The 23,136-nt window shown below is 65.2% G+C and overlaps 1 protein-coding gene across 1 annotated transcript; it reads left to right on the plus strand.

The window, feature by feature from the left end:
• Window positions 1–1,316: 1,316 nt before the first annotated feature.
• Window positions 1,317–22,564, plus strand: MICALL2 (MICAL like 2). The gene is made up of 17 exons (XM_069485856.1): window positions 1,317–1,483; window positions 8,656–8,704; window positions 11,182–11,323; window positions 12,046–12,230; window positions 12,904–13,019; window positions 13,595–14,377; window positions 16,524–16,814; window positions 17,771–17,857; window positions 18,392–18,552; window positions 19,020–19,172; window positions 19,603–19,667; window positions 19,742–19,865; window positions 20,051–20,141; window positions 20,265–20,338; window positions 20,841–20,955; window positions 21,940–21,986; window positions 22,350–22,564. The coding sequence occupies exons 1-17, from the start codon at window positions 1,341–1,343 to the stop codon at window positions 22,424–22,426; spliced, it is 2,703 nt and encodes a 900-aa protein (XP_069341957.1). The 5' UTR covers window positions 1,317–1,340; the 3' UTR covers window positions 22,427–22,564.
• Window positions 22,565–23,136: the final 572 nt, after the last annotated feature.

Here is a 23,136-nt window from a genome sequence, read left to right on the forward strand (position 1 = left end):
TCCGGTTCTCCTAACCTGACCGCTGCCCTGGGGGTCAAGAAAACCCGGTGCCAGGATCAGGACCGGCTGAACCAGCATGACATCACCCTTTGTCCCCTTGCTGGGAGCCCTCCTGGCAGTCAGAGACTGCAGCAGAGCATTGTCATGGCCAGTGACAACCCCAGGCCATAGGGGGCTCCTTGCCTCGCACCTGCTTGCATGCTCCCTGTAATGGGGAGCTCACCACCCACACAGGCTTCTCTTGCACTGTTGGGCAGCAGGCCCACCAGGGAGTCTCTTCAGGGCCCAGGCTCAGGAAAGAGCTGCAACACCACAAGTGGCTTGGGGTTGGGAGACTTCAGGTTCTGCCCCTTCCAACGGGCACAGCAAAGGTGCCCCAAGTCCTTGCCAGGGGCCACTTGTGGGAAAACACCTTGCTTCTGCGGGCCTTGCCTGAACAAGCCCTGGGCCCTGGTGGAGGGGAGGGTGAGGCCATCTCACATTTCTGGGCTCATCCAGCCACGTGGCCACAGACAAGAAGAGAAGAATGTGGAAAGGGGCCGGCCTGGGTGATTTTCCTTAATTACACAAGAGGGACTTTTCCTTAATTGCGTGTGTCACAGATTCTCAGAGTGGAAAACTGGGAACCACTCCCCCAAAGAGGGCACTGGGGTGGGGACTCCTTGTGCAGCCTGGCAACACGGCCCCTTTCCCAGCCTGTTTTCCCCTTCGACATGCACCAGGCAAGGGACCGCTGTCCAAGCCTCAGTTTCCCCATTTGTCAGCGGGCCTTTTCTTCCACTTCTCCGTGTGGTTGGGGTGGAGATGGTGGTAAGGGGTAGGGTGGAGAAAGAAAGAATGTTCCTAGGCCTTTGCAGGGAGGCCTGCAGGCCAGGGCCCCCGGGGCAGCCGCGCTCCCTTCCCGGGTCCGGAACTGGGGCCGGCTGGGGAGGGGGCGTGGTCTGGGAGAGAATTGGGGCGTGGTCTTGGAGAAGATTGGGGCGTGGTCTGGCGGCGCGTGGGGCGGGGCGGCCGGGCAGGAGCCTGTGCAGGAGCCCGGCGGCGTGGGCGGGCCCTGGCATGGGCGGGGGGTGGGGCGTGGCCTCGAGGGGGCGGGGCTGGCGGGAGCGCGGCCTGCGGGTCGCTCTGCCGTGCTCCGGACCGGCGGCGGCTGTTAGTTCTCCTACGCCCGCCGTCCTCCCGCGTCCCATCGTCCTCCCACGCCCACTGCCCTCCGGCGCCCGCCGTCCTCCCGCGTCCCACCGTCCTCCCACGCCCACTGCCCTCCGGCGCCCGCTGTCCTCCCGCGCCCCGGGGCGCTCGGCGGCCCGCCCGCGTCCCCGCGGGTGCGGGCGCTGCTCATGGCGGCGCTCCGGGCGCTGCAGCAGTGGTGCCGGCAGCAGTGCGAGGGCTACCGCGACGTGAACATCACCAACATGACCACGTCGTTCCGCGACGGCCTGGCCTTCTGCGCCATCCTACACCGCCACCGGCCCGACCTCCTGTGAGTGCCCCTCGGCGCCCGCGCCCTTTGACCCCTCTGCAGGGCAGCGGGTGGCAACTCAGGCCAGGAAACTGAGGCCCGGGCCTGCTCCGGGCTCCGGGGATGGGGAGCGGGGTCGGAACAACCGGGCCGCGGGCCCCTGAGGTGGCCTGTGTGGGGCTGGGCAGAGCAGGGTCCTGCAGGCACAGCCCACCCAGCCCTGCGAAGGCCCCCAGTGGCCTCAGTTTGCCTGTCCACCGAGTGGAGCTGGGCCCAAGCCAGGACATCCGCCGCCCCCGCTGACTTAGTCAGTCCGTGACTCAGGGCAGTGTCCTGGGCTCTGGCCACAGCCCCCCCAGCACCACTTCCTGGGAAAGGGCCAGCGAGCTGCCTCTCTGGGCCCTCTGAGACTCTAACTGTCCTGGGCCCCACCACCAAGTTGGGTCACTCAGAGTTCTAGTGTGGGCTGTGCCACTCTTCCCCGTGTCTTGGGAGTGCAGCCCAGGGCTGCTGTGGGGGACAGCCCAGGTGCCGCTGGCCAGGCCTCTGCACCCCAGGTGATAGGGGATGAGGTGGAGAATGGACCGTATCCCTGGAGCTGCAGCAGGGGGGCAGGGGCTGGGGGCTAGGCCATCTCCCCCCAGAAGGATCATGTCATGGGTGGCTGCAAGGCTGGCCCTGCCTTGCTGCTGATTCTTGGCCCGAGTCTGGATCTGCTCCATCGGTTATTCACTCAGCAAACGCACTTTGCCTGAATGACTGGGGCCAGGCTTGCTGGGCCAGAGATCTGTGCACCTGGGCTGGGTGGCAGAGGTTCAGGAAGGGGGTCCTGAGAAGGCCACCTACAGCCCAGGCATCTTCTGGAAAAAGCATTCTGAGAAGTTGTGGCTGGAGCCAAGGCTGGGGTGGGGGGGGCGTGTGTTGGCTAGGAAGGTCTCGGGGGAAACTGAGCCCAGAGAGGAGGGGTCCTTGTTCAGTTCACATGGCACATCAAGCAGAGCCTGGGCTGGCACCAGGGCTCCTCCCCTGTACCCCCAAGCACTGCCTCCAAGACCACTCCTCACGGGGAGCTGGAGTCTTGAGCAAGAGGCCTCAGCTCTGGGGCTCTGGCCCCAGGTTGTGAAATGCGTTCCTGGAGCTGCCTGGGGGCCTCCATGTGTGCCAGCAGCAGCTTCTGCTCCGCCCCCACCCCCGGGGATGTGCCTCAGTCACCTTGGAGGCAGAAGACCTTGGGCACAATGTGCTGCCACATGAAAGCCCAAAGCTGAGCTTTGACCTGGGACTGAGAGAAGGACCACAGTGGGGAGGTTGGAGTCCCGGGTCCTAGGTGAGGCTGAATGGTGGCCAAGCCCAGGCAGGGCCAGCTTGAAGGCTTCAAGTGGAGGGAAAGGTGGTGCCAGGGACCACTGGCCCAGCAGCTTCCCAGTGAGCAGGTGTCACTGGGGATTTGGGTCCTTCCGGGCCCTGGGGAACTTCCACCGGCTCCCAGCTGTGCTAGGGTCAGAGGCTGCGGGTGCGCATGTGGCACCTGGCCCAGCACGCACTGCTCCCGGGGGAGCACAGGTGCACACACAGGTGTATGTGCGCTGGCACAAGCAGGCATCCTAGATCCGTTCACTTAACTGATAGTTGTTGGGCGCCTGCTGTTTACCAGCACTGTGTAGCATATAAGACCCCCTCAGCCCCCAAATGCAGGGAGCAGCATTCTGGTCTCAGGGACAGACGGGGTAAATGAATCAAAGCTCGAAGTGACTCCCAACAGTGGAGGGGCCACCCCTGCAGCAACACGTGGGCATGACTGACTGACTGCTGACTTGGTTACTGTCTGTCTGTCCCACCGGACTGAGCTCCGGGGCCGGGGGTGTCTGTTTTGTTCTCTGCCGTATCCGCAGTGCCTGGCACCGAGCTCGGCACATGGTGTGGGAGGACATGGTGGGTGATTGGCGGGTGCCCGTGTGCAGAGGGAGCAGGGGGCCGTGTGGCCACGCAGGCAGCGGTTGGAGTGATGCAGCCTCAGCCCAGGGACGCCTGGGGCTGGAAGAGCGGCCCCAGAGCCTCTGGCGTGAGCATGGCCCTGCCCACACATTGGTGTCAGACTTCTGGCCTCCAGAACTGCGAGGGGACAAATTCCTGTTATTTGGAGCCTCCCAGTTTGTGGTAATTTGTTACAGCAGCCATAGAAACGAGTACGGGTCTCCACAGGTGGCTGGCGTGACAGGGGCTTGCAGATGCGTCTGCTGGGTACCTGGGGAGGGTCCCTGGGAGTGTGGGAACCCACGCCTGCGGTGCCTGCTCCTGCCCACTGCCCCCGCTCCCTGCTGCAGGAGGGGAGGTACCCTGGGGGTGGGAAGGACAGGCGTGGAGTCCTGTCCTATGCAGGGACCCCTGAGGCCAGACCCCACGTGAGACCCTGGCCTGTGGGCCCCAGCACGCCCTCCCCTCTCCTTCCAGTGAAGCCCTGCTGGCAGCAGAGTGGACCTCCTGTCTGTGTCCCTAGCTTTGCCACCAGGAAGTCCTTCCCTTTGGTCTCAGTCCTTCCTGCTGCGTGCTGAGCGCATTTCCGCTTGGCCCTCGGTGGAGAGCAGCTGTGAAGGAGCAGCCTGGCGCGCAGCCAGCCAGGTGGGGCTCCTTGCTCTGCCTTTGCCCTGCCAGCCAAGGGGACACAGGGGGCGGGTATCTGGGAGTTCACGTGTCCTGTCCCTGCTTCTCGTGCACGTGTGACTGCATTGGAGGGCCCCGCGGGGACCCGGAGGTGTGTACTTCCACTTTCCCATCAGGAAAGAGGCTCACCTTGCAACGTGCACCAGAAGGTAGCAGGGGACGGCGTCCTGCCTGGTCAGCCAGCCCCGGCCACCCACCCGCTGCACCCATAGCTGGGGTTTCTGCAGGTGGCTTCAGGGTGCTGCCCCAGGGTCTGTTTCCTCAGTGACGCCGTGGTGAGCCCGGTGAGCTCCGGAACCACCCAGAACAAACAGCCGCCTCCTGCTGGGGCAGTCAGCCCGTGGGACCAGCGACTCAGGGCGGGGCGGCTCCTCCTTCTGGGCCTGATCCAGGGGCCCCAGGCAGGTGGGGCGGGGGCTGGAGCTCTCCAGCAGGCAGAAGCATTGGTGGCGGGGCTCGAGGTCATGGACTTGTGGAGGGTCTGGGAGGTGTCATGAGCTGGGGTTCTGCAGATGCCCCACCTCAGTCCCCCCAGCTCTGGAGGCGGCTCAGGGCAGGTTGGCTGACATGCCCTTGCTGGTGGCTCCCCGACTGTGGCAGGGCTCCCAAGACTCGCCTGGCATTGGGGGTCACCCCAGTGGATCACCCTCGGAGGCCCCCACCCAGAAGTTCCGGAGGCGGCGTTCTGTCTTCCTGGGCCAGAGCAGAGGGTGGACCGAGGCTGGGCTGGCCTGACCTTCCCTCCCACGCCGGGCTGGGTCAGCAGGAAGCTGCCTGGGGACAGAGGCCTTCTGTTCCTGGCCTGAGAGCCTGTGCCCAGACCCCTGCTGTGCCTTCCTGCCGGCCAGAGCGCCCGGGAGGGGCCCTGGAGGGGCTGCCAGCCCACCTACCCGGCAGGGCCGCCCAGGGCCCAACACTTTCCTTCCAGAGGCCCAGCGTGGAAGGCGGGGGCCCTGGTCCTCCCGTTCTCTGGCCACCCCCTGCTCCCCAGCTGTCTGGTTGTGTGTGTCTTGGTGTCTCTGTGGCTTTGCTGTCCCCGACTCCCTCTCTCCTGTCTCCTCTGGGCCTTGTGGTACCTGTTTCTCTCGTGTCTCCCTCGTCCCTTCTGTGACTGTCGTCTGTCTATCTCTCCCCTGTGTCCCCTCCCCGTGGGATTCACTCCAGACGAGCTTCAGGGGCCTGAGAAAGGCTTGGCCGGGCGCTCTCCCTTCCCAGCCTGGCGCCCACCCGCGTGGCTGCATTTTGTTCCAGGAAATAAACAGCGTGAGGTCAGCCACCCAGGAATTTGGAAGGGGGTGCACATGCCCGGAGCCCCCAGGGGCGCGGGGGCAGGCGGCGGCTCGGCTCCGAGAGCTGAGGCCAACACTCCGGGGGCTCAGTGGGGCCTGGCAGGGGCAGGCGGTGGCCCGGCCAGGGCTGGGCACACGCTGGCCGACAGCTGACCAGTTGAACGACTGCGTGACCCACACTCGACGAATTCATTCATTCAGCCAAAGTTGAAAGAATCAATGAAAACCACAAAAATCCCACTCAGCAAGCACTGAATTATTTCATCCACAAGCACTTATACAGCACCAGCTGTGTACATGGCCCCACGGTAGGTGCCTGGGAGTTGTACCAGGACATACCTGATTTTAATTGTGAGAATTCAAATTAAAACCTGGTCCGACTGCAGGGTGCCTGGCCCAGCCCGCTTGGAGGGCAGGTTCTTGGGCAGCGGCGGCCTCACCCGTCTGCTCACCGCCGAGCATGGGTGACGCTGATGAGTTTCTGCCCAGCAAAACCTTACACTCGAGCTGCCCACCTCCCTGGGGTCAGCCAGAGCCAGGGGTGTCAGTAACAGAGCACCCCAAACCAGGAGGCCTAAGCAACGGCTCCGCTCCCAGCTGAGGAGGCCGAAGGCCCCGACCCCAGAGTCAGCAGGACGGGGCAGTGTGGGAGGCCGTCTCTCCTGGCGTCTCCACGCATCCTCCCTGTCTGTGTGTCCCTGTGTCACTGGATTAGGGCCACTCTACAGACCCCATTTAAACTCCGTCACCCTGTGAAGACCCTGTCTCAGACAAGGTCTCATGCAGAGTCCTAGAGGACAGGGCTCCAACATATCATTTTTGGGGGGCATAGTTCAGCCCGTAGCACTGGGGTCCCCCGCTGGTGGAAAGCTGGCCCTGGAGGGCTTCCTGGAGGGGTGGTTGGGGTCTCCACTGGTGCTGTCACGTCCGCAAGGCAGCTCTGACTGGTACAGCCGCAGAGCTCAGCTCGGGGACGCAGCCCCACTGTGCGACGCTGTGGGGTCTTGGGCCCAGGGCCTGGCCAGAGTGTCAGGCAGAGCTGGGACAGGGTGTCCGCGGCAGGGAACGGGCTCGGTGGAGGCAGGAGGGGCTTGGAGGCTGTGGGACTGGCAGGGGTGGTTCAGCCCAGACGCAGAGGCCTCGAAGGCCCAGGGCAGCAGCTTGGACTTGGTGCTGGTGGTCCTTGAACTTGCAGCCCAGACCTACACACCGTGCCCCGTGCTGCGGGCGCTGACACTGCCGTTGGGGGGCACCTGGAAGGCTCTGGGGTGCCCTGATCTGCCTGGAGCTGACTCACTCTGGGTCTGGGGACAAGATGGCCCTACAGGGGCAACTGGCTGCTCTCAAGTCCAGAGGAGGGAACTGCCACAGCCCCCGGGGTGGGTGAGGCCAGGGCAGGAGGCAGGCGGCCTCCTCCTTCCACTTTGTTGACAAAACAGGACTTGTTACCCTGCCCTTCCGCTGGCCCCGGGGCATCTTTGCTGCTGTTGTGGTCAGTGGCCCTGGGGAAAGTTTGGAGAAGAGGCTGGGCTTGCAAAGGCTGGGGATGGGAAGAGGGGACCCTGTGCCCCCGAGGCGAGGAGAGTCCCGGCGTTGGCCAGGTGTCCACCCACGTGCTCTTGGGCACTCCTAGGGTCTCACTGCATCTAGGGACAAACCTAGGTGGACATGGGCTTCTCCCCAGGCCTGAGGGTGCCGACACCTGCCTTTCCTTCTCCCTGAACTTGGGCTGGGGCCTCCTTCTTGTCATCTGTCCACTGGAGACAAATCTGCACACCTTCTTGCCGTGTGTACGGAACTCTTTCTGTGCCACGGGGGTGGTCTTGGCATCTGGAATGCGTTAGCTGGGAGGTGGTCCATGCCGGAAATCTTGGGGGCGTCCCGAGGAGCTGGGCAGATCGATGGCTGGCAGGGTTGGGGGCCAACAGGGAGGCCTCTTGAGCAGGGATGGGGCGAACTGCAGCCCTGTCCCCCTGAGCACCCCACTGTGGGGCCTCGGGCAGGCGCTGCCCCTGGCCTCAGCTTGCACGTCTGGACTGGGCTCCCAGTCCAGACCTCCGCCTCACTCCCTTTCCTATGCCAGGGGGCTTCCAGAACAGTCCATCAGACTGCCATCAGAACATGCTGCCACCAGAACAGCTGCTGTTCGGGACCCAGACAGCAGCGTGGACAGATCACTTGTTTTCTTTTTGAGACAGGATCTCATTGTACTGCCTGGGCTGGTCTTAAACTCCCAGGCTCAAGCAATCCTCCCACCTCAGCCTCCTGGGCAGCTGGGACAAAGGTGTCGGCCACTGTGCCGGCTTCCAGGTCACTGTTCAACCAACCCTCACAGGAGCGGCAGCCCATGCTCAGAGCCTGGTGGTCTTTGTCAATGTCTGGGGCTGGGCTGGGGCTGCCTGTATGTGACCCAGGTGTGTTTTCTGCTCAAAGCGGCCTTTGCGGGGTGGGATGAGCCACGGTGTGCTCATGCCGGACGTGGACATGGAGTTTGGCAACAGCCTGGAGTGTGGGGCTGTGCTCTTGGCCTCTCCAGGATGGCCCTGCTGTCCGGGCTGGCCTGGGACCCCTGCGTCCCTGTGGTCTAGCGTGTGCACACGGCGGGGCCTGAGCATGTGGCGGGCGCTTAGTGACGCCACTCCAGGGAGGAAAGAAGGAGCGATGGGACTTCAAAAGCCCAGACTCCGGAGCCAGGGCCCAGATCTGCCTGCTGTTTCCCTGCTGTGTGGCCTCCGGCAAGTCTGTGCCTCGGTTTCCCCATCTGTGAGGTATGGACGTGACGGGTGCCCACCCTGCAGGTCGGGTGTGAGCCTTAAGGGAGTTGGTGTTTGTGAAGAGCTGAGAGGGGCACCCTCACAGGAGCGAGGGTCGACGGGAACGGCGGCCCGTCCCGCCCCCAGGGCAGCATGGCCGGCCTCGGGCTGTCCTTCCCTCCCTGTGTGTTGGCACCGCCCTGGCCCGGGAGCCTCTCACGTCCACCCGTGTTGTCCTCTGGGCGCTGTAGGGCCCGACTGCGGGCTGTTGGATGTCCAGGTGTCCGGAGGGGACGGTGGCCTCCTGGCGCAGGCAGCATTGTTGTGACAGGGCAGGAGCTGGCCTGCCCTCTGCGCATTCCTGGTGGGACCTCATTCCTTCACAGCCCCCCACGGCCTCGGTTTCCCCAGTTGGGCAAGGTGACCTCTGAGGTCAGCCCCTCCCCTCTTGGATGAGCTGCTTTGGACACTGGTTGTTTCTGTCTTCCAGAGACTTCGATGCTCTCAGGAAAGAAAACATTTATGAAAACAACAAGCTGGTAAGTCCCCTCACGTCCTGCCTTCCAGCCCCGGCCTCAGAGCTGGCTCGGTGGCCTGCCCTGCCCCACCCGTGTCTGCGGGGTCCTGGGGAGTGGGGAGTCCTGCTCCTGAGGCTGGGGCTGGCTGCCCCGTGTTCTAGAAAGAGCTCTGGTCCCGCAGCCCAGGCCTCTCCACCCAGTACCCCTTCCTCGCTGGGGAGGGCGGGGGCTGGGCTGGCCGTGGGCAGGGCCCTGGGTAGGTCCTGGGGGTGCCAGCTGCCGTCCCCACCCCAGGTGCCAGCCTCCTGGCCCCACCTGCATTAAACCCTTCCCCATGCCCAGCCTCAGTTTCCCGGCTACACGGTGCGCTCCAGTCTCCCTCTTGGGCTGATGCACAGGCTGGATCCGTCACTGCTTGGCACGTGGGCCATTTAAATTTAATGTAATTAAAATGAAATTAAATTAACAATTCAGTTCCTCGGGCATGCCGGCCACATTTTAAATGCTCACAGTCACACATGGCCAGTGGCCGCCGTGTTGGTTCGTGCAGCGTGGAACCATCCTCCTTGGAAAGTTCTGGGCTTCGCTGAAACAATGTAGCATTTCAGTCAGGCGGGAATGAGTCCTGTATGGACAAATGGAGAAAGAAGGTGGCAGGGCGTGGGGGCCACCATGTGCAGTTTTTGGGGGGCTCAGGCAGCTGTCCCGGGGCCTGATGGAGGTGAGGGAGCCCTGTGGACGCCCGTGGAACGGGTGCTGGCGGTTGCAGTGCAAAGGCCCTGAGGCTGGAGCGCACCGGCTTGCAGAGGAACAACCCAGGGCGCAGGGACAGGAGGATGCAGGCGGGAGGAGGACGTGGGCAGGTGTGGCACCTGAGGGGCACCTGGCCTCCATCCGACTGGGACCGGACCCTTGGAGGTGTGAGCTGGGAGCTGCGCTGCCTGACAGGATCTGCGCTGGGAAAGGGCCGGGTGACAGGGTGGAGGGGACAGTGGGGCCGGGGGCATTGCCCGGCCCACCGCGGTGGCCGTGGAAGGGGCCGGGTTCTGGACGTGTTTGAGGAGGGGTCAGAGGCAGTACCCGGCCTTGGGGGGCAGGGCTCACTTGGGCGGTGGGTCTGGGAGGGCCCAGGAGCCCCGTCTTGGACACCCTCGCACGTGCCCGTGGGGTGCTGTGGGCAGTGGAGACGCAAGCCTGGCTGGGGACAGATGTGGGGGTCGTCAGGCTATGCCCGGGGTGTTTAAAGGCAAGAGACAGACCAGACTTGCCCAGGGCAGGACAGGGAAGAGGACAGACGGAGCCAGGACCGCAACTTTATCAGGAAAGAGGAAGGGGTGGCACAGCACACTGGTCCCCGGGCTCGGGCTGCGTGCTGGCGTGAAGCCGGGAGATACAGGGGGGTTGAGGCAGCGAATGTACGAATCTATGTGCCAGTTTTGAAGGAGTTCTGCTGTCGGAGGAGCTGGAATGACGGGCTGTGGTTGGCAGAACTGGAGGCCACAAGCGATTTCATTTCTGTGGGGACAGGCGCATCTGGAAGGCGGGCAGAATGGCCCCGAGGGGACCCAGGCAGGAGAGAGAGCAGGATTGCGGGGGACGGAGGGAAGGGGCTTCCTGCCAGTGTGGCCCCGGGATGGAGGTCTGGGCCGGGGGCCTGGGGTGGGGTGGCCCCGGGCAGCACTCAGGCCCTTGAAGGTCCCGGCCCTGGACGAAGTGAGGCCAGCGGGCCCCGTGGCGTGTTTGGGGGCTGCGCGTCAGCCCTAGTTGGGGGGATCCGTCTGCCACCACCGCTGGGATCTCTCTGAGTGGGTACAGCAGTCAGGGGTGGGTGGGGGTGTGCGTGGGGGTACATGGGATGGGCCCAGGAAGGAGGGAGGCCGGGTGAGGGGCAGGACAGTGTGGGTCTGTGGTTAGAGCCCCGCGGGGTCAATGGACCGCCGGGCTGTGCGCCAGCGGAGGGAGTGGACGGCGGGGGTGGAGAGGGGCGCTGAGGCTGAGACCTGCCATCCGGTATGCAATCGGTCCTCTGTAAGTGCAGCCTTCCTGGCCCTCCCCAGCTGCCAAGTCCCCCACCCCCGGCGCTGCAGCTCCCGGGACACAGGCCACCTCTGTGTCCCCTCTTAGACCCTGGAGGGCTCGGCGGGCAGGTGGGTGTTGGCCCCTGGGAGAGCAGCTCCTGGCGGGATGAGTCTGGAGTGTGGGCTCAGGTGTCAGGGAGCCCAGGGCGCTTGTAGGGTGAGGTGGCCCAGGGGGGCAGGGCAGGGCCTCAGGAGCCCCCCGGGACCGGCTCCTGGAGCAGCTTCAGCCCTGCATGGTCGGGACTGAGCCCCAATGTACAGATGCGAAAGCTGAGGCCCGGGCAGAGCAGAGTGCGAGCCCTGAACCCAGTCCTCTCTGGGCCCACAGCCCATGCCTGGGCCCTGCCTGGGGGGAGAGGGGGCCTGGCCCAGGAGCAAGGGTCTCCCCGCCTGCCCCTCTGACCCGTGCCCCTCCCCCAGGCCTTCCGCGTGGCTGAGGAGAAGCTGGGCATCCCGGCCTTGCTGGAAGCCGAGGACATGGTGGCCCTGAAGGTGCCCGACCGGCTGAGCATCCTGACCTACGTGTCCCAGTATTACAACTACTTCCACGGCAGGTCCCCCAGTGAGTCCACCACGCCGCCACCACGTGGCCGCCCTCCCAGCCCCGCCATCCGGGCACCAGCATTGCCCCTTGTGAAGTGGGGAGGGGGCCTTTCTGGCAACGGGTAGGTGGGGGCCCCAGTGCTGTGTCTTCCTCCAAGGGGACCTGGGCCCTCGTCCTGCTTCGAGTGATGTGTGGGGTCCTGGCTCCCCAAGTCCCCAACCCTGGGCAGGCTCCATTGCTCCCACCCCCTCCTCAGGGGAGCACAGCCTGCTCCCACCCTAGGCCTTGCTGCGCCCTGATTCGGGACCCCGTGGACGCCGGGCTGGCTGGGCAGGAGGGATGTGGTCTTCATCCCACGCTTTGTGCTCAGCTGCCTGGCTCCTCCCCACCCCACGGCCCTCTTCTGGCTTCAGAAATCCCGGAATCACGCCGGGCGCAGGGCCAGCCCCGCCTGGTGGACAGAGAAGTCCCTTTTCCCTGACCCCGTGAGGGCCCCAGAGTGGGGCGGGCAGGGGTGTGGGCCGGGCCAGCTGTGCTGGGAATGCTGGGAAGATCGTGCCCTCGGGCTGCTCCCCCCAGCTGGCCCCCCAAAGAGGCAGGAGCCTCTGGAGTCCATGCCAGCCCCTCCTGGGCACCCAGCCCTGGGCTGGGCCCCGGGACCTCCGGGAAACCCAGGCCCCTTCAGAGCCAGCGTCCAGGGCCGGGCTGGGCTCCTCTGACACCTGCTTGTCTCATGCCAGTCGGGGGCATGGCCGGCGTGAAGAGGCCCTCGTCGGCCTCCGAGGAGGAGCCGTCTGGGAAGAAGGCCCCGGCCCAGCCGCCCCAGCCGCCCCAGCCGCCCCAGCCGCCTTCGCCCGCCCCAGCCCGGACAGACCCCGTTGTCCAGAGGAAGGTTGGGGGCACAGAGGGACCAGGCCGAGCGGCTGTAAGTGCCATCCCTGCCGCCCTCTGCTTTCTTGGGGTGTCCACCAGCTCGCACTGCATGGGCTCGGGGGGGATGTGCAGTCCCTAAACCACGGGGCCGAGGTGGGCCTGGGCCCAGGCACGGCCTCAGCAGCTGTGTTTGGAGCTGCCCGGGACTGGCGCCCCCGGGCTCCATCCCCACTGTACAGACGGGTAAGCTGAGGCCGAGAGGTCATGCAGGTGGGGCAGAGCTTGAACCCAGATGGGCTGGGCACCTCCCTCCCGGGGCAGGGGGGTGCTGGGCTGCACCCCAGACCAGGCTGACACCTCCACTTCCCAGAAGTGGGGCCGGCAAGGGGAGGACCTGCGACTGGGCACCCCTGCTGCCGCAGGCTGGCACTGCAGCCTCCTGGGAGCTGGAGTCAAACAGGGCCCGGAAGGTGGGAACTGGACACATCTGTCCCCAGGGCCACTGACTCAGGCCCCAGCTCCCTCCCCAGGCCCAGGCTGTAGGCCCTGAACTTGGGGTCCAGCCTGGGTGTGGGCCCTGATGGGTGCCCTGCTAGCTGCTTCTCTTGGGCCTCAGTTCTCCCGTCTGTAAAATGGGATCGTCTGGCCCACCTGTGGGGCAGCTGTCAGGAGGCAGGGCCCGGGTGGGCCACAGCCCAGAGAGGTCAGCTGGCGTCTTCCCCAAGGGCCTGGCGTCGGTGGGCAGCTCGGTCAGCAGCACCTGCGGGGTCTGCGGCAAGCACGTGCACCTGGTGCAGCGGCACCTGGCTGACGGGAAGCTCTACCACCGGAGCTGCTTCAGGCAAGGCCCCTCCCCCTGCGCCTGAGCGTGCCCTGCCCTGCTCAGACACCTCCCGAGGCTCCTGTTGCGTCCCCCTGGCCATGTCCTGGGCTGGGCTGTTGCCAACAGCCCGGGATACTGAGCGGTTCCTGGACACCCCAGGGCCAGACGCCCTCCTGACTGGCCTTCCAGACACACTGACTCAGTCTCCCTCCCCTGCTTCAGCCGTTCGTGCTGGGGCTTCTCACTCTGACCACCCGTGGCCCCCACCTGCTGCCCCTCTCCCTGTGGGTTCTCAGAGGACAAGCACAGGGCCTGCCCTGCGTCCACCACACGGCAGGCTGGGGTGGGCTAGCCCCACAGTGGGGCTCAGGGTGGCGTGTGTGTGTGTGCGTGTGTGTGCGTGTGTAAGCATGCACACGTGTGCATCTGCTGACATGCACAAGCACTTTCTGGGGTGTCCCTCCTACGATGAGTCTCCCGCATATGACTCAAAATGGTTAAGGACCGTGAGAAGAGGTGTTTGTTGAATGACTCAGTGACCACACAAACAATCGAATGCCAGCCTGGCGCTCCCTGTTGACTTTCTCCCCCAGGTGTAAGCAGTGCTCCAACACGCTGCACTCGGGAGGCTACAGGGCCACGGGGCAGCCTGGGGTCTTCGTCTGCACCAGCCACCAGCCCACAGCTGCCTCCGCAAGCCCCAAGTTGCCAGGTCCGGCCACCAGACAGCCAGGGGCCGGCCTCATGGACTCCAGCGCCCCCGGCCCCCCGAGGAAGGCCCAGGAAGCAAACGGGCCCCAGGCCAGGCTGCCCACCCGGGAGCCTGCCACGGGCAACGCAACTGCCAGAGGCTTTGTTCCAGCTGCACCTGACACTCCAGCCTCCACCTCCGCCCGCGTCCACGTGGGGAGCCCAGCCAGGCCCCTCTTCGAGAGCCGGGTGGCTTTCACCCCCACGGGGGGCACATCCCGCACACGTGTGGCCAGCAGCTCCCCGGCGGGGCCATCGTTGCCTGCCCGGGGCACAGTGGCGCCCAGCTCCCGTCCCGCTGTGCCCTCAGGTACCTTGGACCCTGGCCTGCCCACGCCACCAGGCCCGGGGGCCCCCCATGCGGCTCCCCAGGCCAAGCGCAGTTCCAGTTCGACGTCTCCAGGCCCTGCGGACACCCCGACCTGGACCCCATCTGCCTCCAAGACCCAGCAGGCCCGGGAGAAGTTCTTCCAGACGCCGGGAGCGTCCCCTGGCAGTGGCCAGGCTGGCAGGGCCCCAGGCCCGGCGGGAGCTCCTGCAGGGGACAGCAGCAAGGATCAGGCGCTGAGCTTTCTTAGGAGGACCCTCCCAACGCTGGAGCCAGCCGGCGCTCGGGCGCCTGGCAGGTGGGTGCCTGGGGCTTGGGGCAGCTGGGGGGATCTGGCTGTGTGACCATGGGGACGGCACCACCCCCAGCCTCAGTTTCCACACCTGGGAGTGAGTTGCAGCGGCGCCCGGCAGTCAGGGTGGCAGGGGACGGGTTACTGTGGAAGAGCTGCTGTCTGCACAGGCTCAGGGCATCGTGGGTGCAGTGACACTGCCACCCTGGGGCCCACGGTGCCACACACACCCATTGGTCCCAGAGGACCCTGTGTCCATTTTGCAGACAAGGACAGGTTGTGAGTGGGTCGCCACGCAGGCTGGGTGGGGGCTGCACTGAGCTGGGCTCTGAGCCCTCCCTGCCTCGCCCCTGCACCCTCCAGTGCCTTGCGCATGCCGGGCAGGGGAGAGGCGGGCAGGGGAGGTGCGCTGGCAGGCAGGGGAGAGACGCCGGGCCCGTCTCCAAGGCAGCACTCTCTGGGCGCCGCACAATGCAGAAGTTGCCTGCTGGAGGCTAGAAGTCTGGTGTCAAGATGTGGACAGGGCCACGCTCACCCTGGGCACTCTAGGGGACGGTCCCTCCCTGCCTCTTTCCTGTCCTGGTGGCCCCAGGTGTTCCTGGCTGTGCCAGACCACTCCCATGTCTTCCTCTGGCGTCACGTGGTCCCTCTGTCTCTTCTCCTGTCTCTAGTGAGGACACTGGAACTGAGATTAGGTCCACCCTTGTGCGGTGTGGACACGTCTTAGCACGGTCACGTCTGCAGGGACCCTAATTCCAAACAAGGTCACACTCTGGGCTTCTGGGTGGACACAAACTTTAGGGGGACACCCGCCAAGCACCGTCGCCTCGCAAGTGAGGAGGCTGCATCGTGTCTGCCCTCACTGCAGTGGGCACGTCCCCACTCAGAGCTGCCTGTCCTGCTCTGGGCTCCAGGTGTCACAGGGACGGGGGCGTGCAAGTCCTCTCTGCCCCCCGGGACTGGGGGTGCCCAGGCATCCTGGGGGTGAGGATGTAGGGTGCTCTGGGAGTGCTCCCTGGGAGGATGTGGGACATTCTGGGAGTGTTCCCTGGGGCTGAGGATGTGGGGTACACCAGGGAGTGCTCCCTGGGGGACTGAGGATGTGGGGTGCTCTGGGGAGTGCTCCCTGGGGATGAGGATGTGGGGGTGCACTGGGGAGTGCTCCCTGGGGGACTGAGGATGTGGAGTGCTCTGGGGAGTGCTCCCTGGGGATGAGGATGTGGGGTGCACTGGGGAGTGCTCCCTGGGGGACTGAGGATGTGGGGCACTTTGGGGAGTTCTCCCTGGGGGTGAGGATTGGGGCATGCTAGGGAGTGCTCCCTGGGGCTGAGGATGTGGGGTACACCAGGGAGTGCTCCCTGGGGGACTGAGGATGTGGGATGCTCTGGCAAGTGCTCCCTGGGGCTGAGGATGTGGGGTACACCGGGGAGTGCTCCCTGGGGGACTGAGGATGTGGGGTGCTCTGGGGAGTGCTCCCTGGGAGACTGAGGATGTGGGGTGCACTGGGGAGTGCTCCCTGGGAGACTGAGGATGTGGGGTGCTCTGGGGAGTGCTCCCTGGGAGACTGAGGATGTGGGATGCACTGGGGAGTGCTCCCTGGGGGACTGAGGATGTGGGGTGCTCTGGGGAGTGCTCCCTGGGGATGAGGATGTGGGGTGCACTGGGGAATGCTTCCTGGGAGACTATAGGGTGCTCTGGGAGTGCTCCTTGGGGGAGCGTATCTGGCTGGGGAGGGGCCTGGCTCCTCCTGGGAAAATAGCCAAGTCACCTCAGAGCCCAGAGTAGGGGGAAGAAGGGGGAAAATGGGTTATAGAGGAGGAGGGACAGATGGGAGGTACCCGATCCCACGGGCTCCGCAGCTGCCGCCTGTGTGCTGTGCCCAAGGGGCACAGGCCAGCCCAGGTGCTTCTGGGCCCATGCGTGCTATGTCTGGGGTACTTCAGTCTCACCCCGAGCCAGAGTTGACAGCAGGGTGAAATCAGTCACCAGCATGTGCTGATGCCAGAGGGAGATGCCCGTGGCCCATCCCTCTCGGGGCGGTACCCCTCCTGCGGGAACTGGCTGCAGGGGAGGCTGTGGGGCTTCTGCAGGGGGCGATGGCCGGAGGGTTGCTGGATCCACCCGTGCCTGACGCTTGCTTTCTTACCTCCAGGCTGTCCCTAGCCGCCTCCCCGGCTCCCACTGCTCATGCCACAACCCAAGGGCCACAAGCACATCCCTCAGCTGGGCCGCCACAGTCAACGTCTCTCCGGGCCCTCAACCCCCCAACGAGGACAGAGCGGCCGACACCCCCGAGTGTGGGCAGCACCTCTCGGGCATCCGTGTCACCCCAGGCGGGCAAGAGGAGCTCGGCTGTGTCCTCGTGGGTCAGCAGGGTGGGTGCCGACTCCAGGCTGAAGCCAGAGGCCCCGACGGCGGAGGGTAAGAGCCCCCTTGACGTGGGGTGGGTGAGAGGCCTGCAGGCGGGAGGCTGCAGGGTCTGCAGCTCCGCAACCCTCTGCCAGGGGCCTGCTCGGTGGCATTTGCTGACTCGCAGCTGCCCCATCTGTGCTCTGTGCCATGTGCTCACAGCCTCCTGGGTCCTGGCACTGTCCCCTGCGTGGGGGCAGCAGGTGTCCCTGAGGCCACACTGATGACACCTGTGGCCTCCCACCCCCTGTCTACGCTCCTCCTGAGCTCAGTGCTGTCCAGTGGTGACGCCTGGCATTTCACGGTGGCCGGGCTTTGCCCTGGTCTGTGGCGTCTCCAGTTCTCCCGTGGGGTTTTGCATTGTCGAGTGACGATGTCGCACTGCTGTGACAGGAGCAGCCTGTGCTCTGAGGGTGCTGCTGCCCCCCCCACCCCCCAGAGGCTCCCTGAACCCCATGGTCCTGTTTTAGGGCCTCTCGCTTTTCTGCAATCTGTGGAGTTGGAGTTTTCCAGGCACCTGGGGCAATCCCAGAGGCACCCGTGGTGTTATCGCACTGGGCTCAGAGAACAAGCTGAGCTGCAAAGTGTTTTTCCAGACTGTTCCCTCTGGCTGAGCCCCTCCTTTGAAGCCACTCTCGGGTCAGAGCCAAGAAAGCCACAGACGGGCAGCGGTGGCGTGGGCGTTCACCTCGCACAGGCGGATGGAGAACCAGGGCCCACACGGTTCACCCTGCCACGTCGCCACCCGATGGGCAGAAGGGGCAACTGAGGCCCAGAGACAGGCAGCGATCTCCCCAGGGACACACAGCACAGGCAGCCAGGCTGGAAATCCCGTCTCCTGCCTCCCAGCCCAGGGCTCCTTCCTGTGTGTCCGCTGGCCATGCGGTGCAGGGAGGTGGCACAGGGTGAGGTCTGACCGCTCCTGGCAGACACTCGCCTTCCAACGCTCTATCCTTATGATCTGTCACCTGGCTTTTGCCCAGGCCCGAGTGCCAGCCCCCGGGAAGGCCAGGATGACGGGCCGGCAGGATGGAGGGCCCGCCTGAAGCCCGTGGATAAGAAAATCCCCGCTGAGAGGTGAGGAGCTGGCGGGGCTTGGTGGGGACGGCCTTACCCCGACCACACCTGTCCTGTGGGTGCCCTCGGACCTGGAGCTGCATCCCAGGGCAGGCACAGGGCCTGGCACACAGTAGGTGCTTAACACATGCTTGAGTGCACAACAGCACACATGCCAACCCACTGACACACCGTCCAGGGATGCGTGCACATTCTTGCACGTTTAAGTCATACGTGGCACCTGCCCGAGTGATGTGGGGGACCATTCTCACCAGTCTGGGGCGCAGCAGGTGTGCGCCGGTTCACACACACGCCCAGAGCCGGGCTGGGTGTGTGCCCTGAGCACGTGCTCACACCTGGGGAGGTGGGCTCCCACGACAGCATCTGGGGTGAGCACACCTGCGTGCTGTGGGAGGGTCCAAACAGCTGCAGGTGGCCAGGCCCGCTGTGTCCTGGGCGGCCCGCTCCCTCGGGCTGGTCCGAGCACACTTTAGGATCCCCCGGGTGGTTCTAGGCCTGGGGCCGGGGTTCGGGGCTGACCTCTCACCTGCCCAGGACGCCGGAGCCCAAGGAGCCGCGGGCCCTGCCAGAGCCGAGGGTCGGGGAGGCCCCCAGGAAGGTCTCCGGCAGTTTCGCGGGGGGCGTCCACATCACCCTGACCCCTGTGGGGCCTGACAGGACACCGCGCCCAGCCAGCCCCAGGCCCAACCTCTCAGGTACTGCCGGACGGAGCCCAGGGGCTCCAGCTCGGGGGGTGGGGGTCCCAGGGTAGGGTCCAGGGGTTGGGGGAGGGGCAGTGGCTCTGCTTAGCCACAGGAGTCGGTGGGCCTGGGCAGGCATGTACATGCATGTGTGTGTGCATGTGTGTTCATGCATGTATCACGTACAGGTGCACGTGTGTCTGTGCATGTTTGTTCCCAGCATTTACATTCACCCCTGGATCCACATCTGGCTCTCTTGCCACTTACTTTGTGACCTTGAGCATCACCAACACACTAGAACAGCCCCCCCCATGCTAGCAGGGTCAGGGTTCTGCCCTCCCTGGGTGGGCGTGGCCAGTCTGGGTGGGACGTGTGTGATGGCCATTCAGGGACAGACCCCTGGCTCCCGTGGGCCCTGGCTCACGGGAGGGTTCTGGGCCTGCCGGCCTGATGTGTGGTTCTGTCTCCACACCTGGGGGCAGCCGCATCCCCCTCCCCATCCCGCCGCAGGAAACTGGCCATTCCCCCCAGCCTGGATGTTTCTGATGACTGGCTTCGGCCTGAGCCCTCAGGGCGGGAGGACCAGGCCCAGAGCTGGAAGAAGGAAGAGAAGCTCCATCCTCCGGGCAAACCAGGTCGGCCCCAGGGACGCCTTTTCTGTTAGGGATGTAGATGAAGGGAAGCTTCCTCTGAGGAGGAGATGCTTGCTGGGGCTTTGGAGGATGTATAGGAGCTCGTTGGGCCTAGAATGGAGGGAGGCCCCATCCCCTGTGCCCAGGCCCACCCCCATGAAGAGACCACAGTAGCTTCATAGCACCTTGTCCCGACACCTGGTGAGGGTGGAGTGTCCCCTCCTGGCACTGGAGGGACTGGGTGGCTGGGGTGCCTCAGAGGGCGTGTCCATATGAACTCTTGCCCTGTGGCATGCTGGGGCTACCCAGGTGCCTGCGGGCAGGGGCAGGGCAGCCAGGTGGGGTGCAGGGGACATGGGGGAGGCAGGGGCCATGTCCGGACCACGCTGGGTCTGACACCCGAGGCCCAGACCCTCACCCTGCCCTTCTCCAGGGAGGCCCCCGGGCCCGGCCAGCGTCCCTGCTCCGCCTGGCAAAACAGTGGCCTCCCCGGTTAGGGTGAGTAGGCGGGCAGGGGAGGAGGGGCAGGAGCACAGCCCTTGGGGTCCCCCTCACCACCCTTTGTCCCCCAGCTGCACCCCGACTACGAGCTCCAGGAGGAGATTCGGAGGCAGGTGCAGAGCATCGAGCAGCAGCTGGACGCCCTGGAGTTCCGGGGTGTGGAGCTGGAGCAGCGTCTGCGGGCGGCCGAGGGAGGTGAGCCCAGGCCGGCCCGGTCCCCGACCGGCCGCAGGCTGGCCCCGGCTCCCCAGGCCAGGCCGGCTCCCGCCTGAGCGCCTTGGCCTGGGGGTCAAGGCTTGACCCTGGGCCCTGGCGCAGACCTGACACCCCTGGGGGGCCCGCCCTGGCCCCAACCGGCCCCACTTGGCTTCTCCCCCCAGATGACTCGGAGGACGGCCTCATGGTGGCGTGGTTCCAGCTCATCCACGAGAAGCAGCTGCTGCTGCGGCAGGAGTCGGAGCTGATGTACAAGTGAGGGGCCGTCGCCGCGCTGCCTGCGGGGCCTCCTGGAAGGCCAGACCCCCAGTGCGGTCAGGCCCGGGCGGGGAGGCCAGCTCAGCCAGGCCGGGCCTCAGACTGTGTCTGCCACGGCAGGTCCAAGGACCAGCACTTGGAGGAGCAGCAGCTGGGCCTGGAGGGGCAGCTGCGCCAGCTGATGGCCAAGCCCGGTGCGTCGCCCTGCCTGCCGGGAGGGGTGGCATGGGGGACCGCTTGGTGTCATGGCCGATGGTGTCCTGGTGATGGGGCCTGCACTGGAGCCAGGCAGGCCCTGGGTCGAGTTCCAGCTGTCCAACTTCCTGGCTGTGTGTCCTCAGCCTAGTCACTTAACCTCTCTGTACCTGGACATCATCCTCTCTAAATGGAGGACAATCATATCTCCCACCTCACACAGCTGTCCTGAGGATTAAACGCGTCACTATGTGTCAGGTGCTTAGCACAGCGCCAGGCAGGTAGAAAGCGCTCGGTAAGCGTGAGCTGTTGGCGTTTTGTGTTGGCGGTCGGTGCCCAGTGCCCCAGCTGGAGGGCTCAGGTCCTGGCAGTCCCGCATCCGCCATTGTTGTGTGTGGGGCTGGGACGCGGCACCCTGGGCCTCCATTCCCGCGGCAGAGCAGCGTGTGCGTGGGGTGATCGAGGAGGGTCAGGCCGGCTGACGGCGGGCTGTCCCCACAGAGGGTCTGAAGTCGCCGCAAGATCGGCAGCGGGAGCAGGAGCTGCTGGCGCAGTACGTGAGCACCGTGGACGACCGCAGCCACATCGTCGACCTGCTGGACGAGGACCGGCTCAGGTGCGCAAGGCCACCAGGGAGGGCCTGGGGCAGGAGCAGGACCCACTGTGTACATGTCTCGGGGTGGGGGGCGGTGGGGGCGGGCCCAGGCCAGGCAGCAGTCTCGGGGGCTCTCGGCCGCAGGGGCCCCTTCCTGCCCCCTCTTCCTGCCTTCGGGTTCAGCACCGTCCCCTGGGAACTGTCTTGTGATGGGAACTCCTGTCTGTGCTGCCCAGTGTGGCAGCCGCTGGCCACGCATGGCCACTGGGTACTTGCATGGTGGCCCCTGTGACTGAGAAGCCAAGTCTAACACACTGACGGCCACACCAGAAAAAAAAATTTTTCCCTGGGGCCACGGTGTTTTATTAAAACAAAACGATCCTTTCTAATTTGTTATTTTTTCTTGTTTTCTGTGCGTGAGTTATATGCAACCCAATCCATGTTTTTAGAATTAAGTTGTCAATATTAATTGTAACAATAAGAACAGCAACAAGTAAGATTTTCAAGAACCAACTGCAGGGTTTTGCTTCACGAAGCCCCAGGCTCGAAACCAGCCTGAGTTAAATACAACTCACATGGCAGGCAGTGTGTTCAAATCTTATTTTTAACTTAAATTGACATGGCCACCTGTGTCTCGAGGATGCTGTGGTGGGTGGCAGCTGTGTTACTGTCCCCCAAAGAGCTTCCTGTCCCATGTTTCATGAAGGGCCCTGTGTAGAGCTCCCCGGGTTGGCACCTGAGGTCAGCCTCAAATGTGACCTCCGTGACCTCGAAGGGGCACTGGCGTGGTCAGCCCAGGCCCTCCCGTCCCCAGGGCACTGTTGGGGCAGGCCCCGGAGAGGGGGGACTTGCCAGGAAGAGGAGGGGGTGCAGGTGTGGCCTGGCATCAGGTGGGAGGGCAGGTGGGGGTGTCGGGTGGGGCGCGGGGCTCAGGTGAGGTGGGCTGGAGACAGTCCGGTCCCGTCTGGCACGTGCTGCTGCTCAGGGCCACCTGTCCCGTTCCAGGGAGCAGGAGGAGGACCAGATGCTGCAGAACATGATCCAGTCACTTGGTAACTTGGGGCTGGGGGCATGGAGGAGGGGCAGGTGGGCTCCGTGGCCTGGGACCTCCTATGGTGCATGCTGGACCCCAGCTGGCAGCTCACCCTGAGGGTGTGAGCTCCCCATGACCCCAGGGAGCCAAGGAATGGCCGATGACCACGTGGTCAGGGTGTGGGGAGCAGGTGGCAGGACCTTTTGTCCACCTGGGGGGTCATGTGGAGGGTACAGGGCCTGCCCTCTCGCCAGGGCCCAGCCCCCCCCTGCAGGCTCTGAAGGCCCAGGGAGGACTGTGGCCTGCGGGAGGGAAGGGCCTTCCCGGCAGGGGGTCCTGCGTGGTCCTTGGGCGGAGCCTCACGGTCCATCCCTCCCCTCAGGCATCCAGAGGAAAAAGTCCAAGTTCCGCTTGGCCAAGATCTGGTCCCCGAAGAGCAAAGGCAGCACCCCGGAGTGAGCCGCCCAGCGGGGGCCGGGGGCTGGCCTGGCCCCACCACTCACACTCAGGAAGGGACCGGTGCTGGGGCCTGGAGGGGATCAGGACAGCCTGGGCCTGTGCCACCCTCTCGGGGTCCGAGACGCTCAATAAAGAAACTGCCTGCCTGGCCTGCTGGCTCTCGCGTCTGCCTGCGTGCTCCCTGGCGACCTGGCACCTGGTGGCCCGGCACCTGGTGGCCCAGCATCTGGCCCAGAGGCCTCGCCTGAGCCCCAGCTCTGTACCCGGCATGGACATGCTCTGTGGCCTTGGGCAGGTGCTGACCCTCTCTGGGCCTGGTCGAGGCCCCCTGAGATGGGACTTTAGCTGCTTCCTGGCTGCACAGATGGGCTGGACGTGAGCTCCAGAGGAGACGGGGTCGGGGGCGACTGTGCAAACTGGGAACTCAAGTGCTGGCCCTGTGAGGGGATTATGACATCTCAGTGGCCAGAGACGTGTGACCTTGGTCTCTGGGGCTGAGGCTGTCTCAGGCACGGGTGGGCCGGGCCCGGGATGGAGGATCTGTGCCCTGGGCCTGTGCCAGGACTGCTGCTGGAGAGCGGGTGCCGTGGGCGCGGGTGCCGTGGACGGAGGTCCAGGAGGTCTGGGCTGGGTCCCTGCCACCTCTGAGAACCGGGAGAGCGACGTCCCCTACAGGCCTCTGTCTCCCGTCTGCGGGGACGGGCGGGCTT

This window comes from Eulemur rufifrons, chromosome 14 (assembly GCF_041146395.1).
Source record: "Eulemur rufifrons isolate Redbay chromosome 14, OSU_ERuf_1, whole genome shotgun sequence".
Lineage (NCBI taxonomy): Eukaryota > Metazoa > Chordata > Mammalia > Primates > Lemuridae > Eulemur > Eulemur rufifrons.